This window comes from Eretmochelys imbricata, chromosome 16 (genome assembly GCF_965152235.1).
Source record: "Eretmochelys imbricata isolate rEreImb1 chromosome 16, rEreImb1.hap1, whole genome shotgun sequence".
Taxonomy (NCBI): domain Eukaryota; kingdom Metazoa; phylum Chordata; order Testudines; family Cheloniidae; genus Eretmochelys; species Eretmochelys imbricata.
In genome coordinates, this window is record NC_135587.1 from 7558571 (window position 1) to 7582276 (window position 23706).

The 23706-nt window shown below is 54.7% G+C and overlaps 1 protein-coding gene across 1 annotated transcript; it reads right to left on the reverse strand.

The window, feature by feature from the left end:
• Positions 1-2397: 2397 nt before the first annotated feature.
• Positions 2398-21937, reverse strand: SAPCD2 (suppressor APC domain containing 2). Its single transcript, XM_077836166.1, has 6 exons — positions 21307-21937; positions 13461-13594; positions 6332-6478; positions 5069-5170; positions 3211-3336; positions 2398-2526 (listed from the first exon to the last, which is right to left on the reverse strand). Exons 1-6 carry the CDS (start codon positions 21935-21937, stop codon positions 2398-2400), a joined length of 1269 nt encoding a protein of 422 aa, XP_077692292.1.
• Between the last annotated feature and the right edge of the window lie 1769 nt (positions 21938-23706).

Below are 23706 nucleotides of genomic sequence, written 5' to 3' on the forward strand. Positions count from 1 at the left end.
AGGAACAGAAACAAGCACCCCCAGGCAGCAGGGCCAGGAGCACACATCTCATGGGAGGGGATGGAGGGAAACAGCCCCAAACAAAAGGTCCAAGGCGTAACCTGTTGTGTGAACAGACACACACCAGGCTCCATGCACTTAAGCACAGAACTGGAAGGTGATCTCATAGCCTGAAACCCCTGGCTTTATTAAGTTCGCCCTGTGACAGCTCCAGGAACCAGAGGACCAAGAATGGCGAGTTCAGCTCGGCTCCGCAGAGCAGAGGGCGTGAAGCCTAGAGAACGGGCAGGAGAGCAAAACCAGGCCCAGAGATCTCACTCCTGCTAGATCAACAGATCTGACTCTCAGCAGCTGGGCCTCCTGCCAGTGCAGCTCTCCCCAGAATCTAAGGGGAACTTGCCTTAGAGGGGGCAGAGCAATTTTTTTGGTGCCTGGCAAGAGACCCCCTGTTCTGATACGTGCAGGCCAGGTGATATCATTACAGCAACACCCTGCCTGCCAATCAGCACTGGGGCCCCATTGCGCCAGGTGCTGCACACAATTCTGGGCTGAAGGTCACCTCCTTTCCCACCATTGTTCACAGTCTATTTAGGAGTTGGGTTTATGGCCTTCAGTCAGCCAGGAGATCAGAGGAAGGTTTGTCAAACTGCTGTCTCAGAGCAATGCTGGGGGGGGGGGGGGGGATGGGAGGGGACAGGAAGGTCCATTCCAGTTTGCACAGGCACCTAGGCTGAGATTTGGGGTGGGTGGAGGAAGCAGGTGGCTGGCAGCTTCGTTAAGGCCTGAGCCAGAGAGAACCATGTCCTGGCACAGCCCTATAGCTGGTGAGGAGTCACAGGAGACAAAGGGGGCAGCTACAAGAGGCTTTTCTTGAGGCCACTTTTCTGCCCCCTTTGAAGGTGGCAGGGTGGAGGATGAATGACGGGAGAATGGAAAGGGGGCAGCATTAAGGGGAGAGGAAAACAATAGCTAAACTCATGGGGGTCAGCGATGTCCTTCAGTGTCACAGATGCTGCTAGAGCAATATGATCCCAGGGCCCTGCCTGGTTGAGGCACCATCCTGGACAGTTCTGCGCTGATGAGTGTGAAGAGAAACATGAGGGGAAATACCCTGAGCAGCACCGGCCCCTCCTGGCTCATGCTTCCAGAAAACCCATCCACCCCTGTAAACAGGTCATGCCCTGGGAAGGTGATTGCAGCATTCAGCCCAGCAAATCAGCAATTTCTTCACCCCTCAGAAGGCAGGCAGAAGTGGGGAGGGAAGGGAACAGCCCATCTGCATCCTACCCTCCGGCTGTGTTTGTTCGGTAGGGAATCTTAGTCCCGAAACCTCTCTGGTTCAGGGGGATGGAGTGGGCTGGCTCCAGGAGCCTGCTAGCTGCTCCCTTGTGCATTTCAAACCAACCAACCAACCAAAAGTTTTTACCCCTGGTGGGTCACCAGGAAAATCTTTCCTATGTTAACTGAGTGTAACTGATGCAGGGATGTGTGCCTGAGTCTGCAGGCAGCCTGGAACAGTAGCTCAGAGCTGGGAACTGCCCTATTCATCTCACTGAGGTGTTAACCCCAAAACTTAATTATGTCAGTTGAAGTGTAAACATTGACTATTTCATCACTACTCCAGACACGAGAGAGGGGCTATCATGCCACGAGGATCTGCACCAGCTACTGCAAATAGGGTCTTGGTGTCATGAGTGGGTGGAGCTTGGGACAGTACCATGGACATTCAAGCTAGCCTGGTGCTGGAGTGAGGGGTTAGGCACGTGAGGAACCAGCCTCTGAGTGGTCACTGTGCCCCTTAGATGCCAACAGGAGTGTTAAGCAGCAATACACAGTCCTCCTCGGAAAGCAGCCGGCATTCAGCCGTGTCACGCAAGGGGCTGAGGCCGTAGCTGCCCTCCCGAGTACTGTACAGCTGCAGAAACAGCACCTGGAAGGAGGAGAAAACCTTTGGAGTACGGTGCTTCCCTCACCACAAGCGAAATGGATCAGGAAGACTTGCATGGTGCCCCGCTCAGTTTCCAAGGCAGAAGGGCAACAGCATACCCGAGAGGGCGATGCCATCCAGTCACAGCCCAGTGCACAGGTGTGGGGAGGTGCCAGAGCTCTGCAAGGGAGGCCTGGGACAGGCTCTGGTATCAGACAGGGATCAATTCAGGTGCTTTGCTAGCACCTCCGGACCTACCACAAACGAGGCGCAGCATCGCCAAGGAGCAAGGGAACCAACGAGACTTGGGCAGGAGTCACGGCCCCATAGAAACCCACAATAAGCCTAGGCCCCATGGAGGCTCAGACCTGGCGACTGAGGTAGGCTGGCTGGGGCTGATTTTGCAGCGGTGTCCCTGCCCAGGCCCTCCCCAGAGCCCTGGCCTGGGGTGTGGGAGGTCAGCAGGGGGGCTAGATGAAGGTGGAGTCCAGCTGGCTTGTTTCATGGTTATTTCGGGCCCGTGCCTCAAACAGCTGCTTGATCAGGGCGGATTTCTCCTGCTCCAGCTGGGTGATCCGCTCACTCTTCTCGGTCACCTCCTGCACAGGAAGGAGGCAGAGCCCTGGTGAGAGTGGGGAGCGTTCCCCGTGGGCAGCCAGCCCTTCCCAGGGTCCTGCCCCTCCCCAGACACCCTGGCTGACCAGTTGAATCTCCTCAACTCAAGGTAGTTTCATTTGGCCAGCACAAACCCCAGGCGGTTTAGAGCGCCAGGCCCAAAGCTCTCACTGCAGTCCCTGGTCACCAGTCCCCGCTTTGCCGGTCTACAAGGCAGGTCACGCGACGAGTACACCTGCCCCCACCCTCCCGGCCCATTTCACAGAGGCCAGAGCTGTCAGCTGGCACCAGGTTTCCACCACCACCAGCCTCAGTGAGATGGCCTCCACCTGAAGTGCTCAGTTCCCTGAGCTGTCCAGGCCCCTTGTGCCTTGTGGTGAGATGGCAGAACCAGAAGACGACACCACTCAGCAGCCTCATTTAATTGGGGGGCTCCGAGTATCTTTGCTGTGCAGGGTTCCCCTCTCATCTATGCCCTTCTCTGAGGCCTGGATCCCACTCCCGCAGCCCTCCTCTCTCCCCCAGCTAACCTCCTCCCTGAAGGGCCCGTCCCTTTGGCTCCCAGCCTGACACGGGGGCTGGCTCCCGGTTTCCCTGCCCTTCCTTTGGCCCCAGTTCCAAGCTCCTGACCCCCTCCCAGTGCGGGGGGAGCTCCCCCACCCCCTCACCTTGGTGAGAAGCCGGTTTTGTTCCTTCAGCACACTGATGGCTTGCTGGGGCCCTGCCAGGGCAGGAGGCAGCGTGGGGGCAGCAGGGACCTGCCTGGTCAGTGCCGACGAGGAGGAGTTCAGAGGCTGGGAAGGAGAGGGAGTTAATCTTTCTGCAGTCTGTCCCCACTAGCTTTCTGCTTCCCCCCCTCGGGCCAGGGCTGGGCTCTCCATGCAGATCACCCATCACAGCCCTCCTGGCAGCTGATGCCTCGCTGACCCGTCTCCACTAGATGCAGGTCGGCCTGGCGTGTCAATACACAGCTCAGCCTGCAGAGGGCACTGCGACCTCATTGCTTAACCCACAGCAAGCTGCACGGGGCGGGGGCGCGGGAGCATGGTGCCAATGGACTCAGTTCACCAGCCGGGGCAGCCAGGGAGCTCATCCCTCAGCACCTACCCTCTGCACCAGGGTTTCGTTGAGCTGTGCAGACCTCCATGTCCTTGCCCTCACCCCAGAATCAGGGGGCTACTCGCCTGAGAGCAGTGGAGAGCCACATTTGGCAGCAAAGAGGGAGGAGAGGAAAAGAAACTGGCCGTGACATGACAGGTGCAGCGGCTGGGTTACATCCCAGGGGTGCAGGGCTTCCCATTCCCGAGGCGTCTGCAGCCCCGCCCCACAGCAAGGATCTCGTTGGGTCCCTTTGCAATCTGGGTCTGTCCTCCCGCAGCATAGAGACTTTGTTTTAAAGTCTCTAGAGCAGAGCTGGGCAAGCTTTGTGGCCCGAGGGCTACAACTGGGTGGGGAAAATGTATGCAGGGCCATGAATGGAGGGCTGGGGCAGAGGATTGGGGTGCAGGGGGGGGGGCGGAGTGCAGGAAGGGGCTCAGGGCAGGGGGTTGGGGGCAGGAGGGGTTTGGGGTGCGGGCTCCAGCCCAGCGCTGCTTACCTCGAGCGGCACCGGGGCGGCAGCACTGCACAGCAGGGCTAAGGCAGGCTCCCTGCCTGCCCTGGCCCCACGCCGCTCCTGGAAGTGGCCGGCATGTCTGGCAGTGGCTCCTGGAGGTGGGGCGGGGCAGGCGGCTCCGCCGTGCGCGGCCCTCACCTGCGGGTACCACCTCCGAAGCTCCCGTTGGCCGCGGTTCCCCGTTCCCAGCCAATGGGAGCTGCGGGGGGCGGTGCCTGCAGGCGAGGGCGGCGCACGGAACCCTCCCCACCCCGGGCCACAGGGATGTGGTGCCAACCGCTTGCAGGAGCCGCGCAGGGTCAGGGCAGGCAGGGAGCTGCCTTAGCCCCCGCTGCACCACGGGGCTGGCAATCCCGCGGGCCCGACTGAAAGCCCGGACAGGCCGGATCTGGCCCGCAGGCCGTAGTTTGCCCTCCCCTGCTCTAGAGCCCTGCCATGGGCTAGAACATGCCCGAGAGTCACTGCCCATTACCTGGGACCAGAGGAATTACCCAACTGTATCAGGCGGGGGTGTCCATCTAGCCCAGTGGCCTTTCTCTGACAGCAGCCAGACCCAGTGGAAGGGGCTGGAGCCCTGAAGGAGGCAGGGTTATAGCTCTGGATGTTCTAATTATCCACGTACCAGCTAACCCCTTTCTGAATCCTGCTGAAGTGCTTCACCTCCGTGACCACCTACAAGCATCCCATAGACCAGGTGGGCTCTAAACCCTTGCTAGATTAGGTCCAAGAGTCTCCAGACACCTGCTCTGGTCTCTCAGCTGAGGGCCCAGGCATCCCTACAGGGCCATATTAATTCTGTTTCTGGTCTGGTGGCCCCCTTTACACACTGCTCCCGTTGATCAAATGGAGAACGATACGAGCGGCCAGCCCTGGGAGTAGGAGCACCGGTGCTACCAGTATGGCGCTCTCACCTTCCCCGAGGTGGACAGGAGCTCTCTGAGACAGCGGTTCACTTCCTGCAGCTTGGGTAGAAGGTGACCCAGGTGGCTCTGGTTCCCCTCTGAGAAGAAGTCCTGGAAGATGCAAGGGTGGGAAGGTGGAATGAGGAGCCAGTTCTCCAGGACTTCATGCTGCTGTGATGTGCAAGCAGAGATGACCCGAGAGCTCTCTGGCCTTCATCGTAACTACACAGGACTCATCTTTCAGGAACCAGCCTGGCTGGCAAACTGGGTGGGTGGAAGGGAATATTCCAGCCAATGCTGACTTTAGACTGGGGTGGGATGTGCATTTCTCCAGATAGCCCAGGAGGGTGCATGCCAAGGGGGCTGCTGGGGCTCTCATCTCTATTTACAAAACCATCCTGGTCCGGCCACATCTCTGCTCCTGCTCTGGAACGCTGCCTCGGGCAACGACCAATGCCACATGCGTCAGAGGGTGACAGGATAAGCACATGGCCTAGCCAGCTGGGCAAGGAGGCATAGGTATGTGTGTGCACACAGGGAGTGAGGAATCCTTCCTGAATGCCACAGAGGTGATCCCCTTCATTATCTCCCATCTGCAGAGCTATCGGGGTGATTAATGATCATTAAGGCCCAGATCCTCAGAGGTATTTAGGCTCCTAACTCCCACTGAAATGAATAAAGTTAGGCACCTAAATCCCTTTGCAGATCTGGGCCTAAGAGCTTTGGACCCTTCTCCAAAAAGAAAACAATCCACTGAGCATTCGACTGCCTTTTTGGCTACAGTTTTGCCTGGGTGGAAGCAGGAGTGATGCCGCTGAGGCCAGAGGAGTGACTCCTGCTGGCACAAGAGCTGAGCTGAGCTTGCGATTAAGTCCCACAGGTTAGCTCCATGCTGGGCAAAGCAGGGTTCCCTGTAACAGGCCGGGCAGCTTCTCGGCTCATTTGTGGGACAAGGTAAGAAAGAGGAGGAGGACGAGAAGTGACCTGTCGTACGTCTCTTCCCCTTCGCAGGCTGAGTGATCCCAGCTGCCCTGACCCCTCCAAATGTGCAATTCCCACATGTACCCACTCTCCACTGACTTCAGTGGGAGCGAGTATCATTGCCAAGTGCTTCGGCAGATCTCACCCCGTGTCTCCATTAGATCGTTAAGGGGAAGTGATACTAGAACTTGGGGTCTTTCCAATCTCCGGATTTAACCAGTCCTTTATCCAGCGCCCCCCGGGCAGAGCACTCGAAGGCGAGACGGTCCCTGGAGCGAACCCCACACTCACATTTGTGGTTTTGTTTTTCCCCAGGTGTTTCTGGCGCTCCTGCACTGTCTGGATCTGCTGGTGGTACCATTCCCAGGCCCGCTCCACCATCTCCAGCCCCTGGAGCAAGAAGTCCTTCTCCTGCTCCAGCTCCTTCATTTGCTTCAGCTGCAAGACACAAAACCCAGGTACTTTAATATCCCCTCCATCCAAACCTAGGGGAGGTCAATCACGCCTCCTGCCATCCTGGGAATGGGTCCTGAACCCAGGGCTGGGGGTCCCCAGACAGCTGCCACATCCTGGCCTCTGCCCAATGGCTACTGAAACCACATGGACTGAGAAGCTACTAGGGCGATAGCCCCAGCCAGGGCACCACCTCCGGGAGCTCTGACAGGAGCATCACATGGCTCCACCAATTGGTCCAACTACACTATTTGGGTCCAGTTCATGATCACATCAAGCACAGAGGAGAAGCTCTGCCTCTAGCCATGGCACATGCAGGAATTCAGTTACCAGCTGCAGACCCCCTGCAAGGACAAGACAGGTGAAAGGTGGCTCATCCCCTTTCCCCGGTGGCAGCTTCAGAGAAGCAGGAGCAAAGAGTTTGGTTTCCTTTAGGGAAAGAGCTGCCAGATTTGGGCATCCTGACATCAGCTGATAAGTGAAGGGATGGAAAGCTTGTCTCTGCCCCCTCCCCCCTTCTCATGGACCCTGGCATCCCGTCAGCCTGCACATTCAGCTATAACCAGCCTTCAAGAGGATGTGGACCTAGAACAGACATGGAGAACTGTAGCATGGGGCTTCTTTACACTGGAATATGAAGCCTGGCTACAATCAGAAGCTCTGGGGTGGGGATCACTCATGGGAGCCTCCTTTCTCAGCAAGTCTAGGTGTCCCTTTACCGCTGCACCATACTTGCATCCAAGAGACTAGCTAGATCAGAGTTATATGGACATGTTTGTCTGGTCAGATCCACAAAAAGCCCCTTTACCCAGCTTATAGAATTGTAGGACGGGAGGGGACCTCGAGAGGTCATCTCATCCAGACCCCTGCACTCATGGCAGGACTAAGTATTATCTTCCATGTAATATCTTTCAGTATTATGTTTCAATGTCCTTTGAGTTTGGCCTAACGGGAGGTGGGGACCATGACACACCAGTCTGATCCATCATGCAGCTGCTGCAAATCGAGAGGAAGACCGACAACCAGAGAGCAGATTCATACCCAGATCACTACTACTCAGAAGGTTCTTGCTCCATGGGAAGCGGGTTTCTCGGCTAGGTTGAACCAAATGCAGGTCATGAGAGTCTCCCCTCTGAACACCCTTCCTTCCTTCCTTCTTCCCCCAGGCTGTAGCGTCCACCCTGCCCCACATTAGATCAGTCCTGTTGCTCAATTAGAAATAGTGGCTTAATAGTGTCTGGGTCAATAGGAAACCTTTGCATGGAGATCTCATCTCAATAGCCCATGCATCCATGGCAGGATATTTCCTCCTCTGAGCTGCAATTAAGCATTTCCCTCATCACTCTACAGGAACCTGAAGTTTAGTCTCCAGTGCATGATGCTCGATCTCAGATACTCCGGTGCTCTACACGGCAGTGTTCAGAGATATTTAAGGGAGTTAGGTGCCAGATTCCACAGGCTCCTTTGAAAATCCCTGGTCATTTAAACCAACATCTTCTAGCTTTGGTGCCTAAAGCAGCCACCTTACAGAAGTTTAAGGCTGCAAACTCACACTGTGTGGAACATTTTTCATGTGAGAAAGAACCAGGGACCCAGCGAGAGCCAATGGCCCAGAAACCAAGTGGGCGCAGTTCCCATGGACAGCAAGCAAGAAGGTGTAGCTGTCTCTGCCCCCACTTTGTTTGCATAGCAGACACACGACATCATGGGGGTGTGGTTCCTCTCTCTCTCCAGCCAGCACGGCTGTAGCTGCCACCAGGTAGAGAAGATGGCTCTCCAGACAAGTTGGGGTATTTCCCCCCCTCCCCCAAGGCTGCTGCACTATGATTAGGAGGGGAACCCCCCCCCCCATAATCCCAGAGGTGACTCACATTAATTTTACCCCTTCTTTAAAAGAGGGACAGACTGGCAGGTTTTCAGCCACCCCAGTGCTACGCTCCAGAGGGGCTGCAACCCAACCCAGAGGCAGCCAGCCAGCCAGCTGTGGGGACAAGAGCGAGAACACCCCACTCTGACCCGAGGCACCACTGCCCGCTGGAGGAGCCCCAGCACAAAGGCTGCTGGGGAACCCACTCGTCATGGCAGCAATGCAACAAGCGACCAAGCAACGAACTCCCACTATGAATAGTGCAGGTCCCCACAGGGAGTTCTCAGCCAGCTGGTCACCCTCGGAGAGCCCAAGCTCCCATTTTGCAGGCAGCATTGCAGAGACCCTGCTGTGGGGTCTCAGATTTCAGAACAGACGTGGCACCAGCCTCGTGGATTAGCCTCACGGGCACAAGCTGTGTATGGGGTATTTGTTTCCCAACGTCTGGAAGAGAGGGATGCTCCCCTGAACCCAGAGAAAGGGGTGTGGATACAAAGCCTGCCCACTCAGGAATGGGCTTAGTTGGGGCGGGGGGGGGGAGTGGGCAGGAGAGGCATTGCCCCCCAAACTGCAAGCCTCAGGTAGGCGTGGAATTCCCCCCCCCCCCATGCAGTCCCATTGGCCTGGCTAAAGCTGCCCCACCACATACAGAAGTCAAACTATGACCTCAGGACACCAGTAGACGTTATCAACAATATGCTAATGGCATATTGGGCTGCATTAGTAAGAGCATTGCCAGCAGATCGAGGGACGTGATTATTCCCCTCTATTCTGCACTGGTGAGGCCACATCTGGAGTAGTGCATCCAGTTTTGGGCCCCCCACTACAGAACAGATGTGGACAAATTGGAGAGAGTCCAGCGGAGGGCAACCAAAATGATTAGGGGGCTGGGGCACATGACTTACGAGGAGAGGCTGAGGAAACAGGGCTTATTTAGACTGCAGAAGAGTGAGGGGGGATTTGATAGCAGCCTTCAACTACCTGAAGGGGGGTTCCAAAGGGGATGAAGCAGATGGTGGCAGATGACAGAACAAGGAGCAGTGGTCTCAAGTTGCAGTGGGGGAGGTCTAGGTTGGATATTAGGAAACACTATTTCACTAGGAGGGTGGTGAAGCACTGGAATGGGTTACCTAGGGAGGTGATGGAATCTCCTTCCTTTGAGGTTTTTAAGGCCTGGCTTGACAAAGCCCTGGCTGGGATGATTTAGTTGGTTTTGGTCCTGCTTTGAGCAGGGGATGGGACTAGATGACCTCCTGAGGTCTCTTCCAACCCATATCTTCTAGGATTCTAGGAATAAAGCTCAGAACTATGCATCTCCCTGTCAAATCAAGTTTTGGCGCTTTCATTTCTGGAGCACCTACCAACTGGAGACAATGCAAGGCTTCAGCAGTGTGGGCTAGAGACCTAGGTGCTAACCTGGAATCTGATTTGTGACCCTGGGAAACACTTTGCCTCCCTGTGCCTGCTTCCCCATCTGTAAAATGGGGATAATGATACTTATCTCCCTGTCTAAAGAGCTTTGAGATTCACTGATGAAAAGTACTACCATTATTATCACCTATTTAGATGGTAAGGTCTTTGGGAAAATGACTGTCTCTTACTATACATTTGTACAGCACCTAACACAATGGGGTCCTGAGCCAAGTGGGGGCCTATAAGCGTTCTCTTAACACAAATAAGTAAAAAGCACTTTGAGATGTTTGGAAGAAAGCGTCTATAGCTGTATATAGCAGCCATAGTACAAACAAGGGACTCAAGCAACTGCATGTTTAAAACCATCGCAGGAAGTGATTGAGTGCACACCTACGCAGCAACAGCAAGAACTATTAAAAAGCCATTACAGAAAAATCCTTTCCAGAAGGCCACATCGTGATGAAGCTAAATACCCAAAATCCCTGCTCCTCCAGGCTGCACCCCACCCGCAGACACAGCCCAGAGCCCACACCCTTCCGGCTTCGCTTTTTCAAACACAAGATGTGGTTGCAATTCAAACATTGACCCGCCAGGCCTGTGAACCAAGCACAGCAGAGCAGGAGATGACTGCGAGCATCCAGGGATTTCAGTATTACTGAGGGGAGAAGGCAAGTTTAGACACCACTTGAGTGCTGCTCACGCATCTCATACTCTGGGTATATAGCGGGCTCACATAAGAGGGACTCAGCTCATAATCCCAGAGGCCATTCGCATGCACTTCACTTCTTTAAAAGAGGGACAGACTGGAGGTTTATCAGCTTTCCCAATGCTTCATGCAGCCTGCCAGGCGCCCGCAGCCACAGCAATCCCTTGCTATCCATGTTAGTCACAACCTGAGCAGACAGGCCAGCGGACTGCCCGGGACATACCCAGAGGAAGAACTGCAAAGCCTTGGAGCTGCACAGGCTGCTGCTCAGAGGAACGAAGAGGGTGCTGTACGTCGCGAGGACGCCCATCCAGCTGCGTCCGCAGCCTGGCGCCAAACGCCCTGCCCTGAACCTGGCCGTGCCAGTTACCGCGGTGACCGGAGGAAAGGATAACATCCCACTCGCCGGTGGGACAATGGCATCTCTGCTCGGCGAGCGGATGGAAGGCATCTAGTCAGCTGGCAAGGGAGGCGGGTGGGTTACGGATGTTGGCGGAGGCAGCTTCCAGGATGGGAGGAAGAAGCAGGGGTTCCTTCCACTCGAGTGGGGATGGCCTGGACAGGGGGAGCACGTCAGTCCGGGATGCTCATGGATGAACGAGCTTAACCTCTCGTAAAAAGCCTCGCCCAAGCTGCAGAGAAGCCACCGGGGAATAGGCCGATCGATGGACTCAGTGAAAGACAAGCCAGCCAGATGCACGCTGTCCTCGGGCCAGTGCACAGCCACGCCCAGCGCACACGGGCGAGAGGGGTCAGCCCCACGCTCCGCTCCCACTGCTGGGGCACAAGAGGGCTGTAGCAAGGTGCTAGGGATTCAGAGAGGGCTCTGGTGTCCAGCACCTTTTACCCAATGAATCTGTATTCTGGGAAGGGACGGATTTGTTTTTAGGCTGATCAGGAATAACCACCCTCTGCCCAAGGCTCCCAAAGCACTTTACAGCCTTGAGAGAGAGGAGAGGAAGGCTTGTCCAGTGGTTAGAGCACTTGTCTGGTCCATGGGAGATCAGCATTCAATCCTGCTCTACCACAAGCATGCTGCGTGATGCTGGGTAAGCTACTTAGTTTGTCTGGCTCAGTTCCCCACCTGTCAAATGGGCATAATAGCCCTGCCCTGCCTCCGAGGATCGAGAGAGTAAAGCCTGTGAGGAGCTCAGACTTTATGGCGCTGGTGGCCAGAGAAGTACCCCAGACAGACAGAACACCTCAGTGGTCAGTCAGTGCCATTACCACCATGCTCCAGCTGGGGAAAGTGAGGCCCAGACCAGGGAAGGGACTCGCCCACGACCCGACAGATGGGAATCGACCCTGATCTGCTGAGTCCCAGGCCACAAGGCCAGCGTACCTCGCTTCTCCAGCTGCGCCTATTAGCAAATGTTAACATGGAGCATTGAAGTCAGTGATCGCAATCCACAGTGCTGAACCCTGCATCAGAGAGCTGGGAGTACGGGAGTTCCCCTTAGCCGACTCCTATCCAAGTAAGGGCCCCTGTCCATCCCAGAAACAGCAACCCAGAGTGTCCAGTCTGGCTGAATGGAGGTAGAAAGCATAGCATTCCTCAGTCTCCTATCATTCCCCTGCAAGCGCTTCACAGCCCACGCCCTGCTCCAGCTCCCACAGTGAGCAAAAGGGATTAATTCTCAGCACTGCTGCAGCTTGCTTTAGCAAATGAGCTCCTAATTCGTGTGTGCAAAGCCCCCACTAACCCCTGGGGCGGGCCAGGCCAGGAATCAGAGCGTGTTATGTGGCCGACAGCCGCTGTGCCGACATAATCAATTCTGCACAAAGGCAGCCCACATGCCCCGTCAGCTCCGTTCAAATTGGGGGGCGGGGGGAATAGATACTGACATTTGAGAAGGGAAAGAACCAATGCAGCAGGGTGGCACTCTTAGGATAAAATAATGTAAATTACATTGCACACAAGGTACAGAAAAGGCAGGAGCTTCCATTAACGTTACTAATTCAAACTGCCCATAGGCAGGATTTGGGATCATGAGCAGCGTGGGTGAGCTGATAATATCATGAGTACTTTGCTCTCTATCTACGCAAGGTACTTCTATTGCGCACCATGGCTCTCCAGGGGCCGAGTCTCCACCCTGCTATGGGGCCATAGAGAGGGAACAGGCTCCCTGGCCTTGGTGCAACTCCAACTTACCACTGACAAAAGGTCTCTTGCGCGGTGAGGGGGGGATATTACACCAGCTGAGGATCAGGCATAATGGACCTCTGCTCCACTGTGCTCCAACCCTTCCCCACCATGCCAGTGGTGGCTGGGACAGGAGAAGGTAGAGAGTCCTCTGCAGAGGAGAAATTCTCCACCAACCATCTACAGCAGTTTTAGTGCAAAGGAGACTTAATAGATTACATGATCCAGCCCCAGGAGTTTAAGGCCCTGATCCTCAAGTGACATGGACCCAGACAGATCCCTGCACCAGCACAGAATACGACTGAGCCTGTACTAGGCAACATATGTCTTGGCATTTAATTTATCTGGTATGTTTGCAAAGAAAAAGACTAAAACATGAATCTCTGCTCTGAAGCCCCCATGCTCTGCCACAGCATTTCAAAGTCAAAGGAGCATTTAACTCTGCGGAGACGCAGCAGTACAAACCCATCCGTTTGATTATCACACTACAGCATTAGGCGTTTACAGGCTACCTAGCATCCTTGACCGTTCCTTTTGCGTATGTTGCAGGACAGAGGGTGACTTGTAAGAGACTGCGCAGTGATGCAATCAATACATGTTAAAAGAAATATCGGACTCTCTCACTAATGCCCCACAAACCCCAAGGTCATGCTGCCCCGTAGGACAAGTGTAACCCCAAAACACCCAGGGTGGACCAAGAGCGAGACTGGACAGCTCTCCTTCCAGTACATCCACCAAGTAGCAAACAGCAGGTGGGACAGCAGAGCTCCTAGTGGTTACAGCTACTCCTGGCAGGAGTGACAGTGGCTGGGTAACCAGGCCAGAACTGCTCCCCTACCATGCCATAGTCCACCCCGTTGGTGATGGTGTGTCTCCGGTGCTCACCGCGACCTCTCTCATGCCGCCGAGCGTCCGCCACCCCCGTGCCGTTGCCTTCGCCATGGGACTGTCCTGTGGGCTTCCCATCGGCACCTACAATGGAGGAAGGACATGCACGTTTTGAAGAGGGCCCCATGCAGGGACATACACCCAACACGAGAGGATCAGAGGATTTCTCCATATATTCTAGACCCTTTATAAAAATAAATAATACAATTTAAAAAGACCGTTTAACCCATTAAAGTCCTGGCTGAGCACCAAAGAGGAGTCTGCAGGTTGGGGTTTCAGCCTTGCTCCGGCAGCCACTCACCTGGCCATGTCTGGGTATTGCAGAGGTCTCATGTGAGCGCATGATCTTCTGCCCCACGTGTGCTGCAGCGCAATGCACATCTTACATCCCAGTTACTCCCACGGGGCAGGATCTCACGGGTTCAAGTCAGGGAAAGCGGAGGGCCGGGCCCACCAGCGAGCGGCCAATGCTCACATTTGTACTAAGAGCCAGTGCTGGAGGAGAACGTAACACTCTCACCTCTACTTTCTCTAACCAGGGCTGGCGGGGGTGAGTGGAGAATTAATCACAGCTCCCATTAGCAGCAGCAACAACAGGTTTAGCAACTTAAGAAGTCAGCCCCACGTTACAGAGGGTGGGGAATAGGGTGACCGGATGTCCCGATTTTATACAAACAGTTCCAATATTTGGGGCTTTGTCTTTTAAAAGCGCCTATTACCCCCCCTTCCCCTGTCCCGATTTTCCACACTTGCTATCTGGTCACCCTGGTGGGGAACGAAGGAAGAGTACATCTTCCAGCTCACTGCAGGGAAAAGGAGCCCTCACCTCACCATCTGTACCCAGCACTCATGCAAATCCAACCTCAAACCCTTCCAGGGGCCAAGAACAAACATATTTGACCCTGGTACGGAACCACCTTAGGGGAGATCACATGCCAGACACCACCTCCTCCCAGAACCCAAACCCTCAGCTACCCACACGTCAAAGGACGATCCTTGTCGCATCAGCAGAGTGGGCAGCCCACGCTGCCAGTCGGATGGGCAAACGAGACCCACCAAGGTTCTCCTGGAAGATTCCGTTAAGGAGCAGAGCTTGGCAGCTAACTGAGATACTATCCATAGACCCCCTGGCCTGCTTAGGGGCCTTGCCACATTTAGTCTGCCAGTGACTCTGAAGCAGGTCGATCCTTCCCCATTTTGCCTCCTGCGCTCATAGAGAGTACCAGACAGCCAAGAGCCACCCCATTAAATTATACTGGCGCCTTTGGTGAAGGGCGCCGTGGTTTGTTACGCAAAGGTGCTGCTTGGGGGCGTAGGGAGCAGGGGAATCCACTCTGGGTTCCACAAGCGACCTGCTGGGCACACTGGATCAGAGCTTGAGACTGTCCTTTGGTGGAGCCAGGCCGGGCACGGGGAGACAGGAGGGTTCAGTTTCTTTCTGGTCAACACAGGTCAGGTGCATTCAGTACGAAAAGCTACATTTACCTCCTGCAAACCTTCTCGGTCAGTCACCAGGGCCAAGGCGATCCCATGACCTGGGCTGCCTCGCCCACCGGCCCCAATGGCTGGAAACAACCAATCCACCAGCACACGCTAGGGAGAGCGGGCAGAGCGGGGCCTTCAGAAAAAGTTGTGTAGGGTAGATTAGAGCGAGGACATGCCACTGGCTCCACCTGACCAGAGAGGTGGGTCAGTCCAGGGGTGTGTGGGTCAGCTGTACACATGGGATTCAAGGGGCTTATAAAGCAGGCCCCCCATTTGATTTCACGAGGGCCATGACCGACTTTGGCGCTTGTCTCCTATAAAGGGCAGGCTGCTTCCAGCCAAACACTGCATTAGTCACCACCTGGCCAGTTAGACCCTTAATGACTCCCGCTGCCTAGTTCTCTCCAGGCTTGTGCTGCCAGCCCTTCTAATCTCCATGCAAAGTCACTGGCTCCAGCATAAGCTGCCGTGCTTGGGGCTGTTCTACATTGTTCAACACCAGACGTTTGCCTCTTCCCTGCCCTGGCTCCTGTGGTCTATGATCCCCTCCCCCGCCAGCCCAGGGAGCACGCCAGGCCACCCCCAAGCTCTCACATGATTTTCCAGATCAGCACCAGCCGATCTGCCACTGGGTCAGCACAGAGACCAGTTCCTGAATGTATGGAGACAGAGCTTTCAATGGGTTTCCTTCTCGGTGGAGCCACTTTGCACAGCACTGGAGTCAGCTGTAAAGTTCATCCATATGATTTTATAGCAAACACCCCCCCACCCCCATGGCCCCCAGGTGTGATCAGTGCCAAAGGAGCGAGATTAGCCCTGAGAGCACAAAGGAGTTTGCTTGTGCCCAGTGTCTTACAGCGAGGAGCTGAAGCTAGTACCCCTCTTTCCAGGGCAACAGCTGCCCGCCTGCTTCCTCACTCCTGCTGCCTCCCCTTTCTCCAGCACCCCAATTTCCCCTGCTACCCGCAGCAGACCCTCGCACCCCCTCACCTTTTCAGCTCCCGCCCACTTCACCTCTGCAGCTTGCCCTGCCTCTTGGCACACAGACCTCTTTCCTGAAGGCAATCCTGGTTTTCTTCATTAAACCAATCCCCAAAGCATATATGGGAGCCCACTTGGATGAAGAGCATCACAGAGGTAATGACCAACCACAGCGGCTTATGCTGCTTTTACAGGCTTGTGTCTACTGCAGATTTGGACACTGCCGAGAGCGAAGACTCTGGATTTTAATCCCATCTGACCCTCTAACTCAGTGGGTAGCCGTAGGCAAGTCGACTGACCTCTGTGCACCTGAGCTGGGCCAGATGAAAGACAGAAGATAAAGCAAGAATCACGCTAATGACCAGATGCTGCATGTGAGCCAGCGTTCCCCGGGGGGAGAGGAATCAACTCATCAGCGGTTACAGATGGAAGGGACCTATTAGGCCATCCAGGCCCAGGCTCTGCCAGTGCAGCATCGCTCTCTGCAGACCATGGACAGGTGCCTTGTCCAGTCTAAGTTCAAACAGGAACATGAGACCAGCAGCCCAGCATCTTGTCACCAGTAGTACCTTGTCGCCAGACGCCTCGTGGCAGTTTTACACTTTCCCCACCAGGCAATTATGCCATAAACTGCCCAAAGGGGAAGTTTCTTCTTTACCCTCCGATGGTTAGTGTTTGCCTTGTGCAATAGAAGTTATAACAAGACACCCACCCATATAACTGCCCTGTTTCCATTTTCCTGCCTGTGCTCCCCTTTCCCCTCCTTAGCACTCAAAGAGGGGCCACTATAACTGACAGGAGCTTCAGCATGGCAAGGGCAAATCCCAGGTGAGTCATGAGCTGGGGAGGGATGAAGGATGGGCCAGTAATTCAGGCACCAGCCTGAAATTCAGCAGCAGCTCTGGGTTCCATCCCCTTCCCTGCCACAAACGCATAAGAACGTAACATAAGAATGGCCAGACTGGGCCAGACCAATGCTCCATCTAGCCCAGTATCTGGTCTTCAGACAGCGGCCAATGCCAGGTGCCCCAGAGGGAATGAACAGAACAGGTAACCGTTAAGTGATCTGTCGCCCATTCCCAGCTTCTGGCAAATGGAGGCTAGGGACATTATCCCTGCCCATTCTGGATAATAGCCATTGATAGACCTATCCTCCATGAACTTGTCTAGTTCGTTTTTGAACCCTATTCTAGTCTTGACCTTCACAACATCCCCTGGCAAAGAGTTCCACAGGTTGACTGTGCATTGTGTGAAAAAACACTTCCTTTTGTTCGTTTCAAACCTGCTGCCTATTCATTTCATTGAGTGACCCCTAGTTCTTGTGTTATGGGAAGGAGTAAATAACACTTCCTTATTTACTTTCTCCGCACCAGTCATGATTTTTATAGCCCTCTATCATATCTCCCCCCTTAGTCATCTCTTTTCCAAGCTGAAAAGTCCCAGTCTTCTTAATCTCTCCTCATATGGAAGCTATTCCATCCCCCTCATTTTTGTTGCCCTTTTCTGAACCTTTTCCAATTCCAGTATATCTTTTTTGAGATGGGGTGACCACATCTGCACGCAGTATTCAAGATGTGGGTGTACCATGGATTTATATAGAGGCAATATGATATTTTCTGTCTTATCTATCCCTTTCTTATGTAAATTTTTTCATTAGTAGATCTCACCTCTTTTGCCAAGCGCTTTTAGTACCATTATCTCAATTTTACGGATGGGGAAACTGAGGCACAGATACCCTGTTCAGTGCCTGTCAGCACAAGTTCTTATGTTCACTGGCTCGAAAGGCCAATAAATTGAAAATCAATCCTCTTGCCACATTTCATCTCTGCAGCAAGTTCTGAGTCTCACCTTTTCCACAGCTTACTGGAATTCAGAGCAGAACTAAATTGCACTCCGACGAACATCCTCATCTTAAGCTCCCAGTCTGTTTTGATCTCTCTCTAATGAATTGTTGGATTTATGTGAGCCTCAGTTTCCTCTTTTTTATGATACAAGAAACTTTCCCTCTGGTTAGTTATCCCATAACTGCCTGCAAACAACAGGATCTCTTACACCTTCCCCTGAAGCAGCTGGTGCTGGCCCCTATAGGAGAAGGATGCTGGGCTAGATGGTCCGATCCAGTAGAGCAATTTCTGCGGTCCCAGAACCAGGTATAATAAAAAGGATTGGCTGTAAGCTATAACAGGGCACTTCTTGAACTGTGATCCATGAACTACAGGAGGCATGCGGAGCACTTGCTAGTTCAGCAGTTCAGTAGCACTAAAAGACAACTAAGTACACATGGCATGCTTTCCCAATGTTCTTTGCCATTTACGCAATTGCTGTAATAGCAACAGGGATGCTATGTGATCCCAAACAAAAGGGCAGGTGGCCTCAGCAGTCATGAATGGGGCTTGATCCACAAGATCAATCATTCCGTTGAGATGAGGTTCCCATTAAATTAAAAAACGGTTGAGAGTCTGTGTTACCACCACGTTGGTTATCCAACTTAACTCGGCCATTCGTTCGGTCACATTTGCTCAGCTAGCAGGGGCCCTTTCGCTGACACACAAGACATGGCGATCAGTCAGATAACCTGAACTAACATCCGAACGGCTGCATTTCTAGCCACCCGCGTGATGTCACCTACATCACTTTAGGCAACAGGACAACTATGGGCATGTTAATGTTAAGCCCCTAATAGGTCTTGTTCATCACTATAACAGACAAGTCACCACATGATGAGGAATACAAGTTAAAGGGGCAACAGTGGTGGATTGGGAGCTGGAAACTGGAGTCAAGTATATATTGTGTAAGATATGCTGTGCAGAGCCTGATCTGAAGTCCGTAAAAAGAATTCCGCTGGCTTCATGGGCTTGCATCAGGCCCATAAGGAGTGAATTTTTTGTTGTCTTACATCAGAGGGAGAAACAGGTTTGCACTGCTTGAAACCAGAGCTGCAGGTGTTGGACACACCCTGGCCTTCTGCCCTCTCTACCAGAGCAATCCAGCAGCAGTGGCCCTTTTCATGATTTGAAACTATGAAATTGCTGCTGTGACACCTGCGGAAATTCAGCAAACTTCCCCACGCCAGAGAAAGCGTTTTCTTGATGTGAAAACCATCCGAAGGGTCAGATATTTCAGAGCCAATGACCAGATCACAGCCCAGCAGAAAATAACCCGCACCAAAGTCTTCAGGAAAAGCAGATGAGGCTGTAAGAGCGTGATGGCACTTATCCAGTAATCTGCGCTCCATGTGAATATTGCAATTACTCCTCCACATGATTCTGGGGAGCCAGGCTAGATTTCATCGTCCCCCTCAGCACCTCACCTTATCTGCTCCCCCAGCCAATGTTCCCAGATTCATTCATGCCCCCCAAAGGACCAGAACAGCCTCAAGCAGGGAAAAGAAGTTATATATTGAAGACCGTGGTGGATTTTAAAACCCACAACGTTCAATCACAGTAAAATCTGGTGCATTTTTATTTTATTTTGGTTTTGTCAGAATGCAGGTTCTGAGAGACAGATGTCAGCCTGACAGGCGGGGAGAGGGAGGGCGGAGGGGAAGGAGAAATAATAATCATTTTAAAAAAATCATACAACTCCACAAGACCAATGCAGGCAATTGGTATCCACACAGCCACACACTACCATCCTTACTCCTAGTGAGTAGCATCTTTGGGCAGATAGTGATACTCTTGCTCACACGGAAAGGTAACAGACATTTTGAGTAAGCCATCTTTCAAGATGCCAAGTAGTTTTCAATGACTCTTTTGAAAGGCCGACAAACCGGCCCTTACTCTGCATGCCGTGTTGTTGGAGCCACGTCGGTCCCAGGATCTGAGCGAGACAAGGCAGGAAAGGTCATATCTTTACTTGGACCAACTTCTGTTGGCGAGAGATACACGCTTCAGAGTTTACACACAGCTCTTCTTCAGGTCGTCTCAATGAAGTCAATGGAGCTGGATGCTACTCAACATGAGCATGGGTGGCAGAGCATGGCCCGAGAGCAGGGGCCCCAAATCCTGCCACCTGCTTCTCTGTTTGTTGCCAGTGTAGAGACACCCCCATCCCCAAATTACTCCTTTAACTCGAAAGCGGCTCTCAGCTACAGCCGTGCAGGCAGAGGAGGAGAGACCAGTCAGGCTGGGAGTTTCAGACCAGGGCGGTGTGAGGGCATTAATCGAGACAAGGTGGTGGCTACGTTCCCTGGAGCTGCGTGGCCACACAGCAGCCTATTGAGCGCCGCTCAAGGAACCTGCCCAGGGACCAGCTGTGGCCGGGACGCCCCCGCATCCCCACCTACCCAGCCCCCAACCTGCGGCGGCCGGAGCACCCCTCCCCCGACCCCAACTCTGCTGTGGCCAGCCCCAAGCACGGCAGGGGTGACCCTTCCCTGGCCCAGACCTGGTAGGGTTGGGGGAGAGGTGCCTGTCTTGCAGCCCCAGCCCCCAGAGCTGCTGAGGCGGGGAAAAGGGACCTCTCCCCCCACAGCCCAGGTGCTGCTGCGGGGAGCCCTTTCTCCCCGTCATAGCCCCTGAACACCCTCCTGCACCCCAAACCCCTCAGCCCCAGCCCAGTGCCTGCACCCCCAGCCAGAGCTCTCACAACCCTGCACCCCAACCCTCTGCCCCAGCCCTGAGCCCCTAATCCCCACCTCAGGGCCTGCACCCCCAGCACTCCAACCCTCTGCCCCAGCCCTGAGCCCCCCATCCCCACCTCAAGGCCTGCACCCCAACCCTCTGCCCCAGCCCTGAGCCCCCCATCCCCACCTCAGGGCCTGCACCCCCAGACAGAGCCCTCACACCCCTGCACTCCAACCCTCTGCCCCAGCCCTGAGCCCCTAATCCCCACCTCAGGGCCTGCACCCCCAGCACTCCAACCCTCTGCCCCAGCCCTGAGCCCCCCATCCCCACCTCAGGGCCTGCACCCCAACCCTCTGCCCCAGCCCTGAGCCCCCCATCCCCACCTCAGGGCCTGCACCCCCAGCCAGAGCCCCCAGCACCCCAACCCTCTGCCCCCAACCCCACCACATGAATTTTGTTATGTACTTTGGTGCACATAAAATTCGTTCCACACCTGGGTGAGAAAAGGTCGAGGGAGCACGGGGTGGGGGTCCAAGCAGAGCAGCCAAGCCGAATCGAAGGCGAGCCGGAGGCTGGGAGGGACAGGCAGCCTGCGCAGAAGCTGCCGAGGGGAAGGGTCTAGCCCCAGGAGCGGCGAGGGGTCGTGTGGGGGGAGGAAAGCGGGTCTGGCTCAATCCAGCCAGCACCAGCGCCCCCGCGGGGCGCAGATACCCCCCACCCCGGGGCGCGGATCTCCAGCCACCCTCCCGACCCTGCCGCACTCACCTCTGCGCCTGCCGTGGCTCTGCCCCCCGCGGTCCCCCTCGGCCCGGTGCGCGGGGGCTCCCGGCGGGCTGGGGATCTTCTCCATGCTCCGGGACGAGCTGCCGGCGAGCCCGCTCGAGTACCTGCCCTTCTCGGCCAGCGGCCTGGGCTCCCCTTGCCCTCGGCCCGGCCCGCCCTTGGGGGCGGCGGGGCGCGCCTTGCCGTGGGGGTCGCCCCCCGCCGGGCCCGGCCGGGCCGCTTTACCCCCGTTCGCCGGGCTCAGCAGCGAGGCCCGCAGCCCCAGCACGAACCTCTCGAAGGTGAGGTAGCCGCTGGCCGGGGCCGCCTGCCGCAGCCCCTCCAGCACGCCGGGGGGGAGCTCCCGGGCCTCGGCCCCCTGCCAGCGGGACTCGATCTCCCGCAGGTGCACGTAGCCCCGCCGCCGGTCATCCAGGATGTCGAAGAGGGTCCGCAGGCTCTGCAGGAAGGCTCTGGGCAGCCCCTCAGTGCCGCAGGGCAGCGAGCGAGCCCCGCGCTCCGGAGCCATCGGGGCCGCGGACCCCGGGGCAGCCGCGGGCTCGGCGCGCTGGAGATGGTTACACCCAGTTCCGCGGGGAACGCCGCCTGGCTCGGCTCCGCGGGTTTCTTTCATTTTTTTTTTTCTGAATGGGGGCACCCCTCTCGGTTGACGTCACTTCGTTAGCATTCTCCTTTCTCATTGGCTGGCGATGGGCAGCCCCGCAGGCTGATTGGCTGGGGAGGAAGCTGGCCGGTTTGATTTTCCAGCGCGGCGGGCCAGCCCTGCAGCTTGGTGTCATTTAAAACCTCACCCAACCCAGAGAGCCCCCTACAATGGGGCGCTGAGATCCCCCCAGCCGCCCTCTGCACCCGCCCTTCACGTTGGGTTTCTCTCCGCCACGGGGGAAAGGCCGGGGAGGGGGATATTTCCTACCTAATCAATGCACTCAAATCCCCAACTTGTAGTCTGTTCAGACAGCAGGGAGCTCAGGGGCCGCCTTTGTGAACAGTCCGGATTGGACCCCTATGTCCCCGACCACCACTTACACACCTATGGCTGTGACACTCGCAGCACCCATCGCTGAACTTCACCCACCACCGGGAGTCCTAGATTTGGGAAGGATGCCCTGAGGTTGGGTGGGTGTGGCCCCCCTACCCCAGCCAGGGGCAAAAGCCTTGTCCCTAGGGTGAGACAAGGTTCCGCAACTTTCTCTTCCTCCTGCAATTAAGGGCTGTGTTTGTGGGTGTCAGTGAGCCATTTAAAACCTCACCTACACATTTCCCCCCTCTTTTTAAATACATCAGCTCACTCAGATTGTCCCAGATCTTGAGACAGCCACGTGTATCTGGGGATAAAACAGCCTAGAAAATTCTGCTGCCACCCTACCAAAACAAAAGCCAGGCGGTTGGACATCTCTGCTCCTAGCAAAGGACGCTACATGCCCGAATGCCATGCTTGCCCTTGCTCATCCGGTGTGCCCTGCCCTTATAAACAAGAAGGAAAGTTATGTGTGGATCTATTCCTCTGAAGTACCTGTACTAACAGCAGATACATAATGGGTACACTCATACGTCCCCAGTTCTTAACAAAACAGGTAGGTCTTATTTTAGGCAGACCAGACTGGAGCTTCTCCCAGCAACTGTCCAGTCATTTGTTATGTTTTAGTTTCAACTTTGTGGAGACTTGAGAGAACCATAAATTATCTACCCCCTTTTTCCTTTGTCATGTATTGGATACGAGTCTTCCCCACATTTTGAATGGGAAGCTGAAATGAACATGCTCGTTTTCCTTTAACTTTCACAAAGTCTTAATGGCCCCAGATATCTTTGTGCAACAGTACGATAACGGATGCTGGCTGAGTTCGGGGGAAATATAGTCAATTCACTGCTGCTGCAATCACTCAACAGGGAATGCAGGTGTATGTTTCCACAGGTTCTGCAAGATTAGTGTCTATTCTCAGTGACGGACTGTAAGATTTGTGTAGTATGCATAAAGAACAGGAGTACTTGTGGCACCTTAGAGACTAACCAATTTATCTGAGCATAAGCTTTCGTGAGCTACAGGTCACTTCATCGGATGCATACAGTGGAAAGTGTAGAAGATCTTTTTACACACACAAAGCATGAAAATATACTTCCCCCCCCCCCCCCACTCTCCTGCTGGTAATAGCTTATCTAAAGTGATCACTCTCCTTACAATGTGTATGATAATCAAGGTGGGCTATTTCCAGCACAAATCCAGGGTTTAACAAGAACGTGGGGGGGGGGTAGGAAAAAACAAGGGGAAATAGGTTACCTTGCATGATGACTTAGCCACTCCCAGTCTCTATTCAAGCCTAAGTTAATTGTATCCAATTTGCAAATGAATTCCAATTCAACAGTCTCTCGCTGAAGTCTGGATTT